This window comes from Silurus meridionalis, chromosome 17, assembly GCF_014805685.1.
Source record: "Silurus meridionalis isolate SWU-2019-XX chromosome 17, ASM1480568v1, whole genome shotgun sequence".
NCBI lineage: Eukaryota > Metazoa > Chordata > Actinopteri > Siluriformes > Siluridae > Silurus > Silurus meridionalis.
This window is the reverse complement of record NC_060900.1, coordinates 17,375,377-17,393,086: the sequence shown is the minus strand read 5'-3', so window position 1 is coordinate 17,393,086 and position 17,710 is coordinate 17,375,377. Positions and strand designations below refer to the sequence as shown.

At 38.6% G+C, this 17,710-nt stretch overlaps 1 protein-coding gene and 1 long non-coding RNA gene across 2 annotated transcripts; one reads left to right on the top strand and one right to left on the bottom strand.

The window, feature by feature from the left end:
* Positions 1 to 439: 439 nt before the first annotated feature.
* Positions 440 to 17,693, top strand: stk38a (serine/threonine kinase 38a). The gene is made up of 14 exons (XM_046871199.1): positions 440 to 514; positions 3,538 to 3,674; positions 4,131 to 4,182; positions 4,320 to 4,442; positions 4,575 to 4,658; positions 5,331 to 5,454; positions 6,888 to 7,042; positions 7,139 to 7,241; positions 10,917 to 10,978; positions 11,204 to 11,321; positions 11,442 to 11,565; positions 12,825 to 12,920; positions 14,146 to 14,240; positions 14,331 to 17,693. Exons 2-14 carry the CDS (start codon positions 3,544 to 3,546, stop codon positions 14,465 to 14,467), a joined length of 1,404 nt encoding a protein of 467 aa, XP_046727155.1. The 5' UTR covers positions 440 to 514; positions 3,538 to 3,543; the 3' UTR covers positions 14,468 to 17,693.
* LOC124399894 lies at positions 13,263 to 14,138 on the bottom strand. Its single transcript, XR_006928289.1, has 2 exons — positions 13,365 to 14,138; positions 13,263 to 13,326 (listed from the first exon to the last, which is right to left on the bottom strand). It is a non-coding gene; the product is annotated as an uncharacterized LOC124399894 (long non-coding RNA).
* Positions 17,694 to 17,710: the final 17 nt, after the last annotated feature.

The window sequence follows — 17,710 nt, the reverse complement described above, 5'->3', positions numbered from 1 at the left end:
AATTTTTTTATGGGTTTTTTGTTTGCTTTTTCTTTTATCAATAAGACGATGCAAATTCTGCCGAGGATGCATAGGCTGGTCCGCGTGGTCTGATCCAACAGACAAGCTTCTGCAGCTCAAATTGCTGAAGACATTAATGCTGTTTATGATCGACGGGTCAGGACTGTTTTGGCAGCAAAAGGTGGACCAACACAATATTAGGCAGGTGGTCATAATGTTATGCCTGATCGGTGGCAGGGCATGTATGTATATATATATATATATATATATATATATATATATATATATATATATATATATATATATATATATATATATAGATCAGGGAGAAATAGATTCATAATTTCACATTTTATCACTGTCTTTACACCTCGGTCGACTTTTATTTGTGCTCACTGTCATGGCGCATGGCGCAGTACTTTTAATTTGGAGACTCGATCGAGATGAGTCGGAAGAAGGAAATAATGATCAGTGTGTACTAGTAGACCGCAGTCAGGCTGAGCTCGAGTAGAAGGTAAGTGATTAAAAGTTGTCCCGATTATAGATAGAGATGAGGATGAGGATCTGAGAAACGCGGATCCGCTGCAGTTAGATGGAGCAGGCCGCAGTGCGGAGCGGCCGTGGTGCGCGTGCTCTGCTCTGCTCTGCTGTGCTGGGAAGTGGAGAGGGTTTGCGCAAAGAGGCGTTAAGTTAGCAAGCTCAACTCAGCGCAGCATTTCTCTTTCGTTATTTTATTTTCGAAACTATTTAGCTGTATGATATCATATTCTCCACACTCTCACAGAGCGACACTTTCTCTTTTTCTGTTTCTTCACTCCCAATGACATACTTCAGCAAAGATTCTGGTTCGTTTACACAGGAAGTCGCGTTTAGCTTCGCCACAATAACCGGCGTTTATTAGTACTTTTTTTGTTTATTTGTTTAGTTAAAATTCACCTAGCTAGCTAACATAAAGCTCGCCGTGTTGTGGGTCGAGTTGCCAAACATTGTTGTGGAAAGCTTTTCATTTTCCCCGCAGTTTTATCATCGCTTCTGTCGCCTCAGAAAGAATCCGCCAGGCTGTATCCTAAATACAATTGTGACTGACCTGTAGTCTACTACCGCGTAATGCATTCCAAAGTGGTCTTTACACAAAGTTAGGGTGCCTGTGTAGGCAGCGAGGGTGTATTTGGGATGGTTAGGAGCTGTCTCTGATAAGGCAAGCGATAATGGCTGTAAAGACAGAGCTGTTGATTACAGTGTCTGTGTTTAGCTCTTGTTGACAAACCTTGGCCGCCATATTAAGTTATATGTGATTTAATAAATTATGTGATGTAACATATTGTTAAAGTATATAAGGAAACGAATTGTAAAAAAAAATATATTATAGAGAAACCGTATCCTGAGTGCTGTGTAGTGGTGTTAGTGTGATCATATCTGGGCTTGGCACATGCTCCAAGTTTGTCATCTATATATTTATATTTTTATATCTCATAACATGTACGGTTATAATGCATATACACCAGGCAGATTTGAAGTTACTATTCAGCTTGTCATGTTCCCCAATAGCAGGTCCTTAGGGGTGTTAATCCTCTACACCAGTCCTTCACATCTAATGGGCGCAACCCAAAAGTGTATTGCAGGACAGTTTTCAGTTAGATGTCGAATATGTAGTCAAAGAAACAACAAAAGCATAGTTAAATCTTTTTCTCATGCTTTAAATTTTAGAAGCCGTTGATATGCTTACGGGATTGAAAAGTGGGAAGGTAAAATTCCCCCACCGCGGGAACGAATAAAGCTATATCTTATCTTAAAATAACCCATTTTCAAGCATCAAGCATGCAGAAGCACAAGCATAACCCCGAATATGTAAAATAAGGATTTACGTACGTACATAGATGACAATAAAGAATGTGGTGTCAGTTGATGAGACGTTGAAAAAAATGTTGTCCGAATGGTGACCATATTAAATGAAGAGCCAAGAAACCCCAGTGTTTTAAAGGTCTATGAAAAGAACTGGGCTCTGAGCTCATACAGCTGTTTTTCCACTCTGAATATTGTTGGCTTTCCAGTGGAAAAGTGTTGTCACAGAATTCCCAGCCTTCTTTTTGGTGAAAAAAAAAACTCTCCTTATGTCGAGATATTTAATGGCGAATCGGCCTTGTGCAAGTTGCTTATTTCACTTTTGTGCTCGAGCACCTCAAGGCTTTAAACGTGTCCATATTCATTATTGTTGTACAGTCTGATAGTCACCACGTTAAAAAAAACAAACAGGAAACCTTTGTGTATGATGCCGTTTATTCATCAATTTCAATAATTATAAAAAAAATGTATATGCCTTATGTTAAGTGTGCACGCGTGTGTACGCACGTGTTTGATTTAAATACCTGTTTGTTTTTTTTTCTTCGAGTTTATACTGTGATTTGTATTAGAGACGGCTCAACTGTCAGATATTTATAGTAAATGATCAGTCAGAGTGAGATTTAACTCAAATTTCTACTGACGAAAAACTAGTTAGTGGATTACAGATGAGCGATTAAACTGGCACAGGACGTTAACCATGCTATACAAGGAATTAGTTTTTACAGCCTGCATTTTACTGATATGAAAAGATTTATTAATCATAGTTTATATGAAAATTGTGTCTGGTCTACAGATATATTGCAATACTAATTGGCGAATCACCATGACAGTCCTATAGATCCCAACAATATTTCTTTCCTGTTGTATGTTTATGTTCCTTTTTTTTTTTTTTTTTGTACTGTTGTACTATAGTTATGTTGTCCTGTTATGATTTAATGTGTAAAGACTCTTTGGCTAAGCCTGAATCTACTTGGATGTATTATTTGTTTTGTCCCAAACATCCTACAGGGACTTTAAGCAGTTCCTCTACCCTAGCTTCATCACCCTTGGGATGTGTATCAGATAAGCAGGTGATTAATGATTTATGTATAGATTAGGGAAAAAAAGGACATGTTGGTGTTTAAAGCAGTGGAATAGCAATGAGACTGTGATTATGATCCACATTTGCTGGCGAGAGAGAGAGTCACCAACCTGCGTTTACAGTAACCCAAGCAACACTGGATCATGTAGCCAAATACAGCTGCGATCGCAGCAGTTATTTGAGAAGACATAGTGAATTATTTCAGCCTGCAGAAAACTGTAAGGTATCGTCATCAGAGCTGCAGGAGAAAATAAAGCATAACTGTTCATTTGCTTGTTTATTTTTTTTTGTTTTTTTGAGGTCATGTGTAGATATATACGCACAGTTCAGGAACAGTAAAGTCGTTTAAGCATTGCATTTCAACAGCAAGCATATAATACATTGTATCATATGCTCATTTCTTTTGTGCGTCGTGTTTCACATTTGTTAGTTGTCTAAACCATAAGTCATAATTGTGGTGAAACGGCAGTAAATCAAGAAGTTTTGCTGAACTTTCAATCTTTTTTTTTGTTAGTTTAAGAGAATATAAAGGGACTTCCTAAAGTGCAAACTGCCCTCGTTTCCATGTGTACGCTCTCGCACAACAGCACTCTCTGTCTGCCGTGACCTTTCAGGTAACCATGGCGATGACGGGTCAGACGTCCTGTTCCTCCATGAGCAACCACACCAAGGAGCGGGTCACGATGGCCAAAGTGACCCTGGAGAACTTCTACAGCAACCTAATCTCCCAGCACGAGGAGAGGGAGATGAGGTGAGACGCTCCTGTACGGTCACAAGTGTACTCGTGTAGCTCGTTTTCCATTAAACCAGTCCAGCGGGTTTGCGCGATTCGTAAAACCTCTGGAGCATCTCAGCAATGCAGAGGTTTTGTTCTACCAGGAGTGAGTTTGATAAAGGTGTGCGTGGAAAGCAGTGACTTTCATTCCCTCTTCCAGACTCCCCATGAAAGAGATTCTGACTCTATCATGAAAAATGCATAACATACAGTTTGCAGCAGTGTTTAGATTTGCTAAAAGTGTAATAGCAACAGACATGCTGCATAATTATACACCCACTAGAAAATAAAAAGTTAATGTTGATCATAATTATTTTTTTTTATATATAAATGTTTTTGTTTGTTTTCAAATGATCAGTTTATTTATCCTGTCATTGAATTGTTTAACCGTGTGTTAAAGTGCTGCATTATAGTGCTTCGTGTGTGTTGTAGGCAGCAGAAGTTGGAGAAGGTGATGGATCAAGAGGGATTAGCGGATGAAGAGGTGTGGAGACGTTATTACTATTTAGTCCATCTAAATTCACAGTATTGTGTTTGTTTGGCTGGTTTTGTTTTATTTATTTATTTATTTATACTTTTTTTGTAGCTTAGCATTAAGTACTTTGACCTCTGTTTTTGTAGAAGCGTATTCGGCGATCTCAGCACGCCCGAAAGGAGACTGAATTTCTGCGGCTTAAACGAACTCGTCTTGGATTGGAAGACTTCGAGTCGCTCAAAGTGATCGGTCGTGGTGCTTTCGGAGAGGTAAGAGGTTTTTGTTTTTATTTTTTGGTTTGTATGGTTCGATGTTTACATTCCAATGCGTACTTCAATCCCTTCGTTTTTTTAATTGGCCTTAGACAGATTTCATCTTACACACGTCTCTCATTTGTATAGGTACGTCTGGTGCAGAAGAAAGACACAGGCCACGTGTACGCCATGAAGATCTTGCGCAAAGCTGATATGCTTGAGAAGGAGCAGGTATCGTTTGCTTAAACAGAATATTGATCATTTTCATGGTCCAGATTGTAGGTTAGTTGTGTTGTGTAGTAGCTTGTATATGAATTTCAAAAAAAGAAAAGTTTTGCACTTATTGGTGTGCTTAGAGTTGATAATAAAGTTATGTGAAACATTATGTGACACTTGACTTCATATGTGCTTTTTGAAGCACCTACTAAATCCACATTTAGTCCCATTTGCTTTTATAATAATCTTTATTTTTCTGGAAAGATGTTCCACTAGATGTAGAAGTGTGGTTGTGGAGATTTGTGTTCATTCAGTCACAATGGTGTTAGTAAAGTCAGGTACTGATATATTGTGAGTAGGTCTGGGGTGCAGTCAGAGTTCCAGGTTATCCCAAAGGTGTTCACTAGGGTTGAGGTACGAACTCCGTAGCAGGCCACTCAAGATCTTCCACTGCAACCATTGTAAAACCATATCTTCATAGTGCATGCTTTATGCACAGGCGCACTGCTGGAACAGGTCTGGGTCTCCTAGTTCAAGTGAAGGATGAAAAATTTAATTGTGTGCCTGAAACTTTGTGGTAACAGTTTGGGTGGGGAAAAACACGTATGGCCCTAAAAGTCCAGTAGTGAACTATTGTAAGACTAAGTGGTTGTTCAGCAGCTTCATTGGTTCTCTCCTATGTGCTAGGTTGGTCATATACGGGCTGAAAGGGACATTCTGGTGGAGGCGGACAGTCTGTGGGTTGTAAAGATGTTTTACAGCTTTCAGGACAAGATGAACCTCTACCTCATAATGGAGTTTCTACCGGGAGGTGAGATCTGTTTATTAATCCTCATGCAGGGTTTTAAAAAATTCAGTCAGTGTTTAATTATTTTCGGTTTTTTTATACTTTAAAGTAGTCAATGTGCGGCTCCTTCTGCTTCCTCAGCAAGGCAGTTGTCTTCTTGGTGGTGTGTTTGGTGGTGTGTTTGGGGTCGTTATTATGTTGGAAAACTGACGTTCAGCCCAGTTTCTGAAGGGCCCTCCTGTTCTGCTTCAGAATGTCAGTACATGTTGGAATCCATGTTTACCTCAATAAACCGCAGCTCCCCAGTACCAGCAGCACTCATGCAGCCCAAGACCATGATGCTACCACCACCATGCTTGACTGTAGGCAAGACAACATTTTCTTGGTACTTCTCACCAGGGCGTCGCCACACATGCTGGACACCACCTGAGCCAAACAAGTTTATCTTAATCTCATCAGACCACAGGACATGGGACCAGTAATTCATGTTCTTGGACAGATTGTCTTCAGCAAACTGTTTGTTCTTGTGAGCCAACTTCAGAAAAGTCTTCTGAGACGACAGCCATACAAACAGACTTGTTGAAGTGTGCGGCGTATGGTCTGAGCACTGACGCGGACCGTCTGCTTCTGCAACCTCTAAAGCAATGCTGCAGCACTCATGTCTGTTTTTGAAGCAGCTTCTGCACCTGATGCATAGCACGAGGACTCAACTTCTTTAATCGACCATTGCGAGGTCTGTTTTGAGTGGAAACCGTCTTGGAAAACCTCTGTATGACTCAGTTTCAGGGTGTTAATAATCTTGTAGCCGAGGTCATCTTTGTGGAGAGCAACACTTCTAATTCTCAAATCCTCAGAGAGTCTTTGCCATGAGGTGCCATGTTGAACATTCAGTGGTCAGGATGAGAGAATTGTGCTCAAAACATCCAGTTTAACTGCTCTAATACAAGATACAAAAAATTGTATGGTCCTGTCAAGCAGACAAAAACATTGGCATTGCATGGCTACATGACATACATCTGTTATCACTTAGGGTGTACTCACTTTTGTTGCCAGTGATTTTGACAATAACTGCTGTATGTTGAGTTATTTTTACAGTAAATCTGTACTGCTATACAAACTGCACACTGACTACTCTAAAATAAATCCTAAAATATATAACTATATAAATATTTCATTTCTATAGTATTGTCCCTGGAGAAGATATACTACAATGTTTACTGGAATGTGAGGTGTACACTTTTGTGAGATACTGTGTGTGTGTGTGTGTGTGTGTGTGTGTGTGTGTGTGTGTGTGTGTGTGTGTGTGTGTGATGACACATTTTTGGCCCTGAAATTTAGCTTTGCCATAATGTTAATTGAATGATTTTTTTCATTTTCATATGATGGTCAAATTATTTTTACTGCACTTTCTTTTTTTTTTTTTTTTAAACTGCAACCTGCTATTTATGTCTCTGCAGGAGACATGATGACACTTCTGATGAAGAAAGACACTCTGACTGAGGAGGCGACACAATTTTACATTGCAGAGACGGTGCTTGCCATCGACTCTATCCACCAGCTGGGTTTCATCCACAGAGATATTAAACCTGACAATCTGCTGCTGGATTCAAAGGTTGACTTTGTGATCATTCAGAGAATTTAGTTGATGAATGATTTCTTTATATTAAACATTATAGTGTTTTTGTGTGTGTGTGTGTGTGTTTTGTAGGGCCATGTAAAGCTGTCTGATTTTGGCTTGTGTACTGGGCTTAAGAAAGCCCACAGGACAGAATTCTACAGAAACCTCAACCATAGCCTGCCCAGCAATTTTAGTAAGTCGGCATGTTTTTCTGCATTCATGTCACCAATTATGGTACTACTTTCTACACTTCCCTCTGACGTTATTGAGTCATCAGTGTAATGCCTACGCTGTTTATCCCTGTAACTGTTTTGTTTTCAACATGAGTACAACACCTACACTGGGATGAGTTTCCTTCAGGCAGTTTGTGTCTGCACTAAACATAATACTGTTTACACAAAGTCTGCCTTCGTTAGGCAGAGGTTAATAACTTGCAAATCATCGTTCAGGGAATTAATAATACATGTTAATTAACTTAACAGTGTCCATGAATCATCCGTATATATTTAGCTTCCAAAACATTTAATGAAAGCAGATGAAATAATGATCATCTGTTAGTGGTGTTACATGTATAGCTAGGTGTGTGACACACTTTTTTTTTTTTCTTTTCATATGTACAGTATATACAGATGATTTTGATATCCATAGGATTTTTTCCTTTAAAATCTACTAAATTTAATGAACTAATGCAATAAACATTAAATAAACGAAAGCTAATACATACATTTGCACACTAAAATCACTTGCACTGTAAAATAATAAATATTAATAATAATTAAAATAACATTTTTCTGTTTAAAAAGTAAAAAAAATGACTAAATAAAACATTTTCTCAGGGGTATCTTTAAGATTTTGTTATTATTTTCTGCATGATTCTCAGCTTTTTCTGCATAGTGGAATTCGTGCAGTGCAGAAGTAGAATATTATTTATATATAGCTTTTTTTCAGTTAAAATAGAAGCTGCTCCTCCCTCTGCTGCAGCCACCTGGTGTTTTAGTGCGCCAAAAGTCTCAGATCAGGGGACCCGCCCTTGCAGTTACTTTCACATCCTGCTGACGTTACCTCGGTGAACTCTGCTCTGGGAATTCCCAGGCGGATAGAGAGGAGAAAAAAAAGTGTCTGCGATTGTGGTGTTTTTGGTAGAGGTTTGTTTATTATTAACATGATCCACATGGATTTGGATACAACAGTCTTTACCACATTCACCACTAACGCAATAATTGAGACTTAATATCAGCGTTTACATGATTCATTTGTAGTAGTAAAAAAAATAGAATAAAACAAAAGCTGTTTGTATGAATATAACAAAATTAAACATGCCTGTGCCCACGGCTCACAATGGTGTGTGTCTGAAGCACAGAGCTTTTACCTTTCTGCCATTCACTTGTGCTGCTGAAGTCGGTGTGTTTTTGCATTCTAATATAAATAAGCTCTGGAGTTTTACACAGTTTGCTGTACGCCTGTATAAACCACATGTTTGGCGTATTAGCACCACTGTATTGTCTGGCAAATACAACACTCTCAGACCATCAGCAGCAGAACTTGTGTGGAAACAATAAGGGTTTCTGGGGAAGCTCCTGCATGTTGCTGAACATTGGTGCTAATCCCCTGGTCGTGTGTAAAAATGCCTGTTGTATTAGATTACTGGTTTGTTTTAGTATGTAGGCTGTTGGATATTTTCCGGGTTCATTTCTGCAGTAGGATATCAGTTTAACTAATGGGTGTTCTCAGTTATGCTGTTAGGATGGATTCATTGTGGAAAATTGTTTTCTTATTAGCAGCATTGACATCTTTGATGTCTCCTTCTTTCACACTTTCTGCCAGTATGTAATAAAATCACTACACTGTGGTTGGCCATGTGGCAGCAGTTGTCTAGCATGTCTTTGTTGACAAAAGGGTAGTTCCCAAATGTGTACTGTTCCTATCACAGTGTTTAGTTTCCACTGCAGTTCTGCCGGTTCAAATTCGTGTTAAAAGCTGGGAGGTTCTCCAAGCCAGCCTAAATAATGCTGCCTTCAGTGCCTTGTTGTGCTAAGAAAGTTGACATAAGTGCGACCTCAGTTGAGGATTTCAGCTTTAAGAAGTAGAGCTTTATGCCTCATACACACAAGGACTGTCTGCAGTTGAATGCTGAAGTTTGTGTTCCTCGTGTTTTCGAGTAAAAAAAAAAAAAAAAATGGAAATGGGATGTTTGTACGTACAAGTTTGTCTAGATTAGTAAAATAAAAATAAAAACAACGATGAAAGAAGGCTAGTTGGGTTTGATGTTGTCGGGGGTTTTAAAGTTCTCCGTAATATCATAGCTACTATTAATGCATTAAAAACTACAATGAATAAAAGAAGTGACAGTATCTATGTGAAGTAACACAACCGAGCACAAATAATTTAAATTAAAAACAATTAAACACCATGAACTGCAAGTAACATAAATTTAGTCCACAGTGAATGTATCAAAACACGCTTTACAATTGTGAAACTATTTTCACTCACACCCAAGCGTGCGCACGTACACACACACACACACACACACACACACCATTCACAAACAGCTTGTCATATTACAGAGAAAATGGAAAGTCCTCTGTCCTAAAGGCTCTCCCATGTCAGAAAACATGCAGACCGTAACTGGGAGCTGACACTTGAGACTCCCCATATTAATGGCCATAGTTTTTTTTGTTTGTTTTTTTTTCCCCTGAATAATAACTGTGTTTGTGTGTGTGTGTGTGTGTGTGTGTGTGTGTGTGTGTGTGTGTGTGTGTGTGTGTGTGTGTGTGTGTGTGTGTGGTGGTGGTGGTGGTCTTAGATTATGTGGCACATATTCCAGTAAGATCTTGCGTGCATGAGCGATTAAAATGTAAAATAATGATTTTATTCGAAGCATCAGATTGATTTTAATTACAGTCATGCTGTCAATTTACAGGTGCGATGTAAATATGAAATGTGTCTCAGTCTAATAAAGTCAAGGACCTTCATAGTATTATGTCATTCTGTCTTAGTCTTAGATCTATTGCAATAAACAGTGTATGAGAAATACACAATATACACTGACCACTTTAGGGGCACTGATCAGGCATAACATTATGACCACCTGCCTAATATTGTGTTAATCCCCTTTTGCTGCTAAAACAGTCCTGACCTGTCGAGCATTAACAGCATTAACCTCTTCAGCAATTTAAGCTACAGGAGCTCGTCTGTTGGGCCACATGGTACAGCCTTCACTCCCCACGTGCATCAGTGAGCCTTGGCCGCCCACGACCCGGTTCACCACTGTTCCTACCTTGGACCACTTTTGCTAGATACTGATCACTGCAGACCGGGAACAGCCCACAAGAGCTGCAGTTTTGGAGATGGCCTGCCCCAGTCGTTTAGCTATCACAACTTGTCAAACTTGCTCAAATCCTTATGCTTGCCCATTTTTCCTGATTCTAACACATCAACTTTGTGGACAAAATGTTCACTTGTTGCCAAATATATCCAACCCACTAACAGGTGCCATGATGAAGAGATAATTAGTGTTATTTACTTCACTGGTCATAATGTTATACGGTCATAATGTTATGCCTGGTCTATGTATATGTATGAACTCATATACAAAATACAGAGTTCTTAGTTAATAAATGGGAAGATAATACCAGTTGCAGTAGGCTGTGTGGAACAGCATGAGTTGTACTTGCTTCATCAGATGCTTTCTTTGCCTGCATGACTGATAAAGAACTTCTGCTTTGTAATATCCTGTTTCTTTACACCGTGATGAAATTTGTTCTCCTTCTCACACCGCTCCCTTAAAAACAAAAGCCAGTGTTTGTTTTATTATACTGCTCCTGCTAGAATTAACCTTTGTGGGGCATTTTTTCCCATTGCTTCACAGCATTCCAAAACATGAACTCAAAACGAAAAGCAGAGACGTGGAAGAGAAACCGGAGACAGCTGGTGAGTAAAGAGATGTAAACATGCAGACCAGTGACGTGCTAAGCAGCATGAGTGTGGTATATTAATCCAGCTCTGCTTTTAAGAGCTTCTTCTGTTACATGGACTGGAGTAGATGAATAATGGGCTTTGAGTGTTTGTAGACACAGTCGCATTGTGTTTTAGAAGCTGAGGTGGAGCTGTCTGTTTTTGGAGTCATAATAAAAGGGTGGATTTGTGTTACTTCAGGCCTTCTCCACCGTTGGAACCCCTGACTACATCGCTCCTGAAGTGTTTCTGCAGAACGGATACAATAAACTCTGCGATTGGTGGAGCTTGGGGGTCATCATGTATGAGATGCTTATAGGTGAGAGGAAATTTATGTACTCATTATAGTTTTTTATTTATTTATTTATTTTGAATCACTGAGGTTGTCCCACGTGCTGACAAAAGATGGGTCTTTCACTGACGTGGTGTGTGTGTGCAGGTTACCCACCCTTCTGCTCAGAGACTCCTCAGGAGACGTACAGGAAGGTGATGAATTGGCGGGAAACACTGACATTCCCCCCAGAAGTTCCCATTTCAGAGAAGGCAAAAGATCTTATTCTCAGGTACAGTTTGATTTGAGTGTTTTTCTAGTGTTTGTAAGCATGGATCAGCAATGACATTTTATATATATATATATATATATATATATATATATATATATATATATATATATATCAATAGCTTTGATTATTTATTTTTTTAATAGCTCATGTCAATATGTTGTAATATTTTAAACAGCATTGATACTTTGGAACCAGGAAAAATGAACAGTTCTAAGGAATGATTTTTAATAAGGGCTAAATTGTGATAGACTGGGTCAGAGCATCTTCCAAACAACTTGTAATGTGGTGTTTTACCAGTATGCATTGGTTAGATATTACTATAGATTGATATCTGGCTGAATGGGGGCATTATCGTGGGTGCCCAAGGCTCACTGATACAAGTGGAATCCAAAATGTATTTGTGTGGATTATTACCACAGAAAAGGTACAGTGACACATTCTGGCTATGATTGAAAGGTGGCTTCATTCAGCAGCATAATGCTTCCTGCCAAGCTGCAGGAAAACTTTTAGGAATGCACAAACAAAGGTCAAGGTGTTGATCTGGCCTCCAAATTCCCCAAATGTTAACGTGATTGAGTATTTGTGGTATGTGCTGGACAAACAAGTCCGAATTCAGGTACCAAAGGATCCGCTGCTAACATCTTGGTTCACGGTAGCGCAGCACATTTTCAGAGTTCTTGTGGAGTCCATGCCTTGATGGCTCAGAGCTGTTTTAGCAGCACAAGGAGGGAAAATATTAGGCAGGTGGTTTTAATGCTACAGCTGAACGGTGTATATAAATTGCTTGTGAGGGTCCTGCATGGTTTTCGTAGCTGGAAATTGGTAGTGTTTCTAATCATGAGTGCTTACAGGTGATTTAACAGCAGCTCTGACAGATGTGCCAGCTGTAATTCAAGTCACAGGGTTTTATCACTGTTGTCCGACTAATGTGTTATTTCTTTAGTAACAGCTCCTCCACACAAAATCGTCTGTTGGATGAACTTGATTTAGGGCTAATAAACTGATTCAGGTGTAAGGATAGCTGTGCGGAGCTTACAGAGAATAAATGATAACAAAAATTAACTTGTCTTAAGAGTCTCTGATCAGCACTTAATGCAACTATAAAGCGATCAAACTGTATGAGGTTGTTTAATTAAATATTATGGGAATTGCTGGCAAGTTGCAGTGGTATAGGAAGAATTGGTTATATTATATATTAAGCATGTGGCTCGATAAGAAAATGTTTATATTATTAATAAATTAATTATGTTGTGTTCCAGGTTCTGCTGTGAGGGTGAAAACAGGATTGGCGCTACTGGGGTTGAAGAGATCAAATCCAATCCTTTTTTTGAAGGGGTGGACTATGACCATATCAGGTAGAACCAGAAGGGTTTTTTTTTCCACCTTCCCCACAACTTTCAATTCTAACCTGATAAAGACAAGGAAGGCAATGAAGTGTGGAAGTGTGTAGTAATATTGCACTTTAATTATGATCATTATTAACAGTAACTGTAAAAGCTTTAAAGTTTACATTTTGTTGCTGTTTAGTTTTTTTAGGCAAAATATTGCGTTATTGCTCAATTACCTTTTTATTTGAGTGATTACTCCTACTAGAATGTCAGATTGAACAGCAAAATGTGTCTAATATTTAATCAATATCTAACAAAATAGTACCAAATGTTCTGGTTTTTTTTTTTGTTTTTATTTTTTTATTATTATTTATTAAGTTACACTCTGCTTACAGCATGCTGGCTTACTAGTTCTACATTCCTGTTAAAGATGCTTCTGAACTAGGAAGTGGAATTTTATATGGCCAATACATTCCATTGAGATTATATTAAATATAAGCACTTTTGTAACATTACTCGTCCAATCACATTGATGGATTGTATATACACAGACCAGGCAAAACATTGACATTGACAATATGACAAGTGATGTAAACAACACCTGATTATCTGATCATCATGGCACCTGTTAGTTATAGGGATCTATTAGGTAGCAAGTGAACATTTTGTTCTCAAAGTTGATGTGCTAGCAGCAGGAAAAATGGACAAGCATAAGGATTTGAGCGAGTTTGGCAAATTGTGATGTCTAGACGACTGGCTCAGAGCATCTCCAAAACTGCAGCTCTCATGGTCTGTTCCCAATCTGCAGTTGTCAAGTTCTATCTAAAGTGGTCCAAGGAAGGAACAGTGGTGAACCGGTGAGACGGCCGTGGGCGGCCGAGGGTAATTGACGCGTGTGGGGAGCGAAGGCTTGTCCGTGTGGTCCGATCCAACAGACGAGCTCCTGTAACTCAAATTGCTGAAGAAGTTAATGCTTTTAATGCTCAATGGGTCAGAACTGATTTAGCAGGGGGACCAACACATTATTAGGCAGGTGGTCATAACGTTATGCCTGGTCTGTGTGCATGGATAGCAGTGCAATAGCGTAGGGATGACCACAACATGGTATCGCACTGTAAGATATTGGAAGGGATAAGAATTGTATTTTGTTTTGAATTATAGCTTATTAGCTGCTTATAACTGAATCATTCTCATGCATAAAGTCAAGCTGTTAGTTTAGATGCTCTAAATGCTCATATCATTATTTGGACAGGGAGAGACCTGCTGCCATTCCAATCGAGATTAAAAGCATCGACGACACCTCAAACTTTGACGAGTTTCCAGATTCGGACATCCTCAAACCAACAAGTATGTTTAGGGAATGTTTTTAGTTCTGAATCTTTATTCGTTTATACCACCATCATATTAACTAACATTCTTCTCTCTTGTCTTTCTTAGCAACTGTAGTGTCCAACCACAGCGAAGCTGATTTAAAGAGCAAAGACTGGGTCTTCATTAACTACACGTACAAGCGCTTTGAAGGCCTGACCGCCCGGGGGGCCATTCCCTCCTATATGAAATCAGGGAAGAGATAAACAGAACCCTCACAGAGCTTGTTTGTCCTTTAAGGAGTCCTTTGCCATTGCTTCTCATCACTGAAGATCCATTGAAATCTCCAAACTTGTCTGTTTCCTGTCGTGTGCCATGCTATGATGCATCACGGTAGTGAATTCCTCCTCTTCCAGCACTTGTACTACATAATTTTTTTCTTTTCTTTTTTTTTTTTAAACCGAATTTTCTATAATAGAAGCCGCTAATGCTGTTACTTGTTTAATCAATTTTTTTTATTCGGGTTTTCACATTTTTTTCCCCTTCATGTTAAAGAATTGTTTCAACTTCTGACTTGGTTAATGATTCATTCTAAAAGCTAGAATGTTGCCTGTCCACTTTTGAGTAGGCCTTGCTTTTATTTAGTCAATTTTCCATTAAAATGAAGAAAAAAAAAAAGAATAATTCACTCGGTATCAAGATAAATGTCAATCTGCTGTAGAAATCCTGAAAATCTATATATACGTATATATGTGTGTGTGTGTGTGTATATATATGTATGCACATTTTAAGTATACAAAACAAGAAATGGGCTCTCTGTCTTTGCAATGTAATAATAATAATAATAATAATAATAATGTTTCACAGTGCTTGCCATCACATACATCACCTTTCTGGCAATGGCAAAATGCAAAGGACTTCTCTTTTTATTTATGCAAACCGTTTTCAGTGCTTGAAAGCCTAATATAATGTTTGTGAACCTGCTTACAGGGGCAAACATTGCCTTAAAATTGGATACTAGACGAATGTTCCAGTTATTACTCGATGCACCAGCAAAATGTCCTTTTTCTTGACCTGCACACTGAAGTTTTTTTTTTCTCCTTCTGTTTACTTTCTTTACAGTATACCAGCCAATGATAATGACCAAGCAACATTTGATAGACCAGCGATTCCTTATAATTCTTTTAACTACAGATGTAGCTTTACCTTTTTTTTTTTTTTTTTCTTTTTCTTTTTTCTTAAATATGCATCCTCACACTAAATTTAAAACCTCTGTGTCCTTTAAAGGGCTCGCTGTTCAGTTTGGGAACATAAGCATGAGTCGGGTGGGTTTTGTGCTGAATTTGCTTCGTTGATTATATACTCAGCAGTCTTCCATGTTGATATTGGGCAAAACAAACAAAAAAAAAAAGCATGTTTAATAGCAAAGCAATATTTTACCAAAGACTTTGATACTTTTAGCAGCTGATGCACCCTTGTTATGCCTTTGAGAAGCTTGATTTGTACTCGAAATTTGAGCATGTCTAGTACAGTAGGAAAGGAAAAAAATTACTTGTTAAAAAAAGGGGACAGTAGCTGTCTATTGTCATCATTCCAGTAGGGCTCGGATTAGCTGCACTATTGCTCAGATTACTCGCGCATCGTGAAACGAGGAACATCCTCAGGCATTGTGTGCCTTGTTTAGATCATGCTTGGGTAGGTTTAAGGAGTTTCTTTCATCAGCATCATGTTAAAGAAACAAAAAAAAAAGATATGCTGTGCCTGAGAAACTGAGCTTTTTTTGTTGCCTAGTTATGCCTGGTGTTGTTGGTTGGGTTGACTAATTAAACTTAGATTTAGCTTTGTTTCTTCAACTTGGTAATCAGATCCTGAGCTAATTGTGCTTTCGGTCAGAACGCTAACCACTGAATTATATCTATCGATTTTTGTATTCAAAAGCATTTTCAATACAAAATGCTGTCAGTTAAGTCAGCAGCGATCCACATGGCCTCACAGATCCAAAAATGCTGTAGATTTATGATGAAGAAAAAGCATGGGGGTTGTGGGATTTCTTTTTTTTTCCAAAATGCTGTAGTTTTTATATTTCGAGAGCTATTCAAGGGATCATTGCGTTTTGTAGATTAGAGCATTATTTCGTTCTGCGTTATTCGGCTCGCATGGGTTTGCATGAGCACTGCTCGGATTACCGGTGATATCAGAAAAGCACGGAGGACGTGTTTCGTTACTTTTAAATTTGATCCCTCGTCAATTGTGTGTTTTGGCCCTCGGTTCCAGCACTACACAGTTTATTGCTTGGGAACGAAGTGTTCCTTTTTTCATTAAGAGTTGGTCAGTGAGAACGTTTTTGCTGAAATCATACACACGTCTTTACCATTTGACTGCTGGAGCTCTAAAGAAAAAAAAAAAAGTGCTGAAGTGAATCGTTCTCAAAGCCGAAAACGGTCTGATGCGTGTCATTAAAAGAAAGATCGATAAGGGGCCTCATTTATTAAGTTGAATACGAACATGTTTATCTGTGAATTCTTTATGCAATCCACGTAGTTCAGGGAAACGTTTCTATCCTGCACCAGCTCCTAATATAATCCTGAACTCATGGACTTGGGAAGTGTTTAAGCAAACAGTCATTTGAAGTCAAATATGAATTTGGGTTATACACATGACAAACCAAATCCATATTTTTTATACAAAAAACACTAGCTATACAATAATTTCCAAAGTAATGGCGCCCTATAAAAGGATGTAGGGTCGCCCTGTGCTTATGGTTAGCTGTGCAGTGGCTTAGATACGTCATACGCAGGAGGACTATCACTAAATGAGAATTAGCCATTCCATGACTGCGCTTGGCATTTACCAACACGTGGGCGTAATTGCAAAGAAAACAGCAGTATCGAAACCGATTTATCATTTACACATGATTTCTTGTAAAATGAGGCCCCGGGGGTTTAGATCTTGACTCGAATTGCACTTTTGTAGAGAAGAAAACATGAAGCCTTGAATCTTGGGAAGTTTAGTCGTGGGTCTTGAGATGTACATTTGAATAACTTTCATGGTATGTATAGTACATGTAGAAGGCTGTTGGATGTTCTAGAAACACACTGGTCGATTATATTTACCTTTTCACCCAACCATTACAGTAGCATAGTCTTCCAGACTGATTTCAGAATATTTATCGATTTGCATCGTCAACGATTTACAGCTTATTTATTCAAACCAGGCATGTGTTTGAGAGCATCCATGATTTTGAGGAGTAGTTGGAACAAGAATGAGGTTTGCTGTTCTTTTAAAGTATAAAATCTAATATAAAAACTGCTCTTGGGTTCTTTAATGTTGCGTTTTACTGTGAGACGATGAAGTTAGGCTTCTCTCTGCCTTAATGCTAAGTTTGTAGATTGTAGCTTCACTTCATAGAGCACCTTTTACCGGTTTGTTATTGAAAATGTTTGTGGTGAGCACACAATTTTAATGTCATTCAATAAAGCACCAGTTTATTTACCCTGTGGTGTGTATGC

Coding starts and splice junctions, on each gene's coding strand:
- stk38a (XM_046871199.1), top strand. CDS start 3,544: ATGGCGATGACGGGTCAGACGTCCTGTTCCTCCATGAGCAACCACACC. Junction 5,455..6,887: donor AATGGAGTTTCTACCGGGAG/GTGAGATCTGTT, acceptor ATGTCTCTGCAG/GAGACATGATGACACTTCTG. Junction 12,921..14,145: donor GTGGACTATGACCATATCAG/GTAGAACCAGAA, acceptor TTATTTGGACAG/GGAGAGACCTGCTGCCATTC.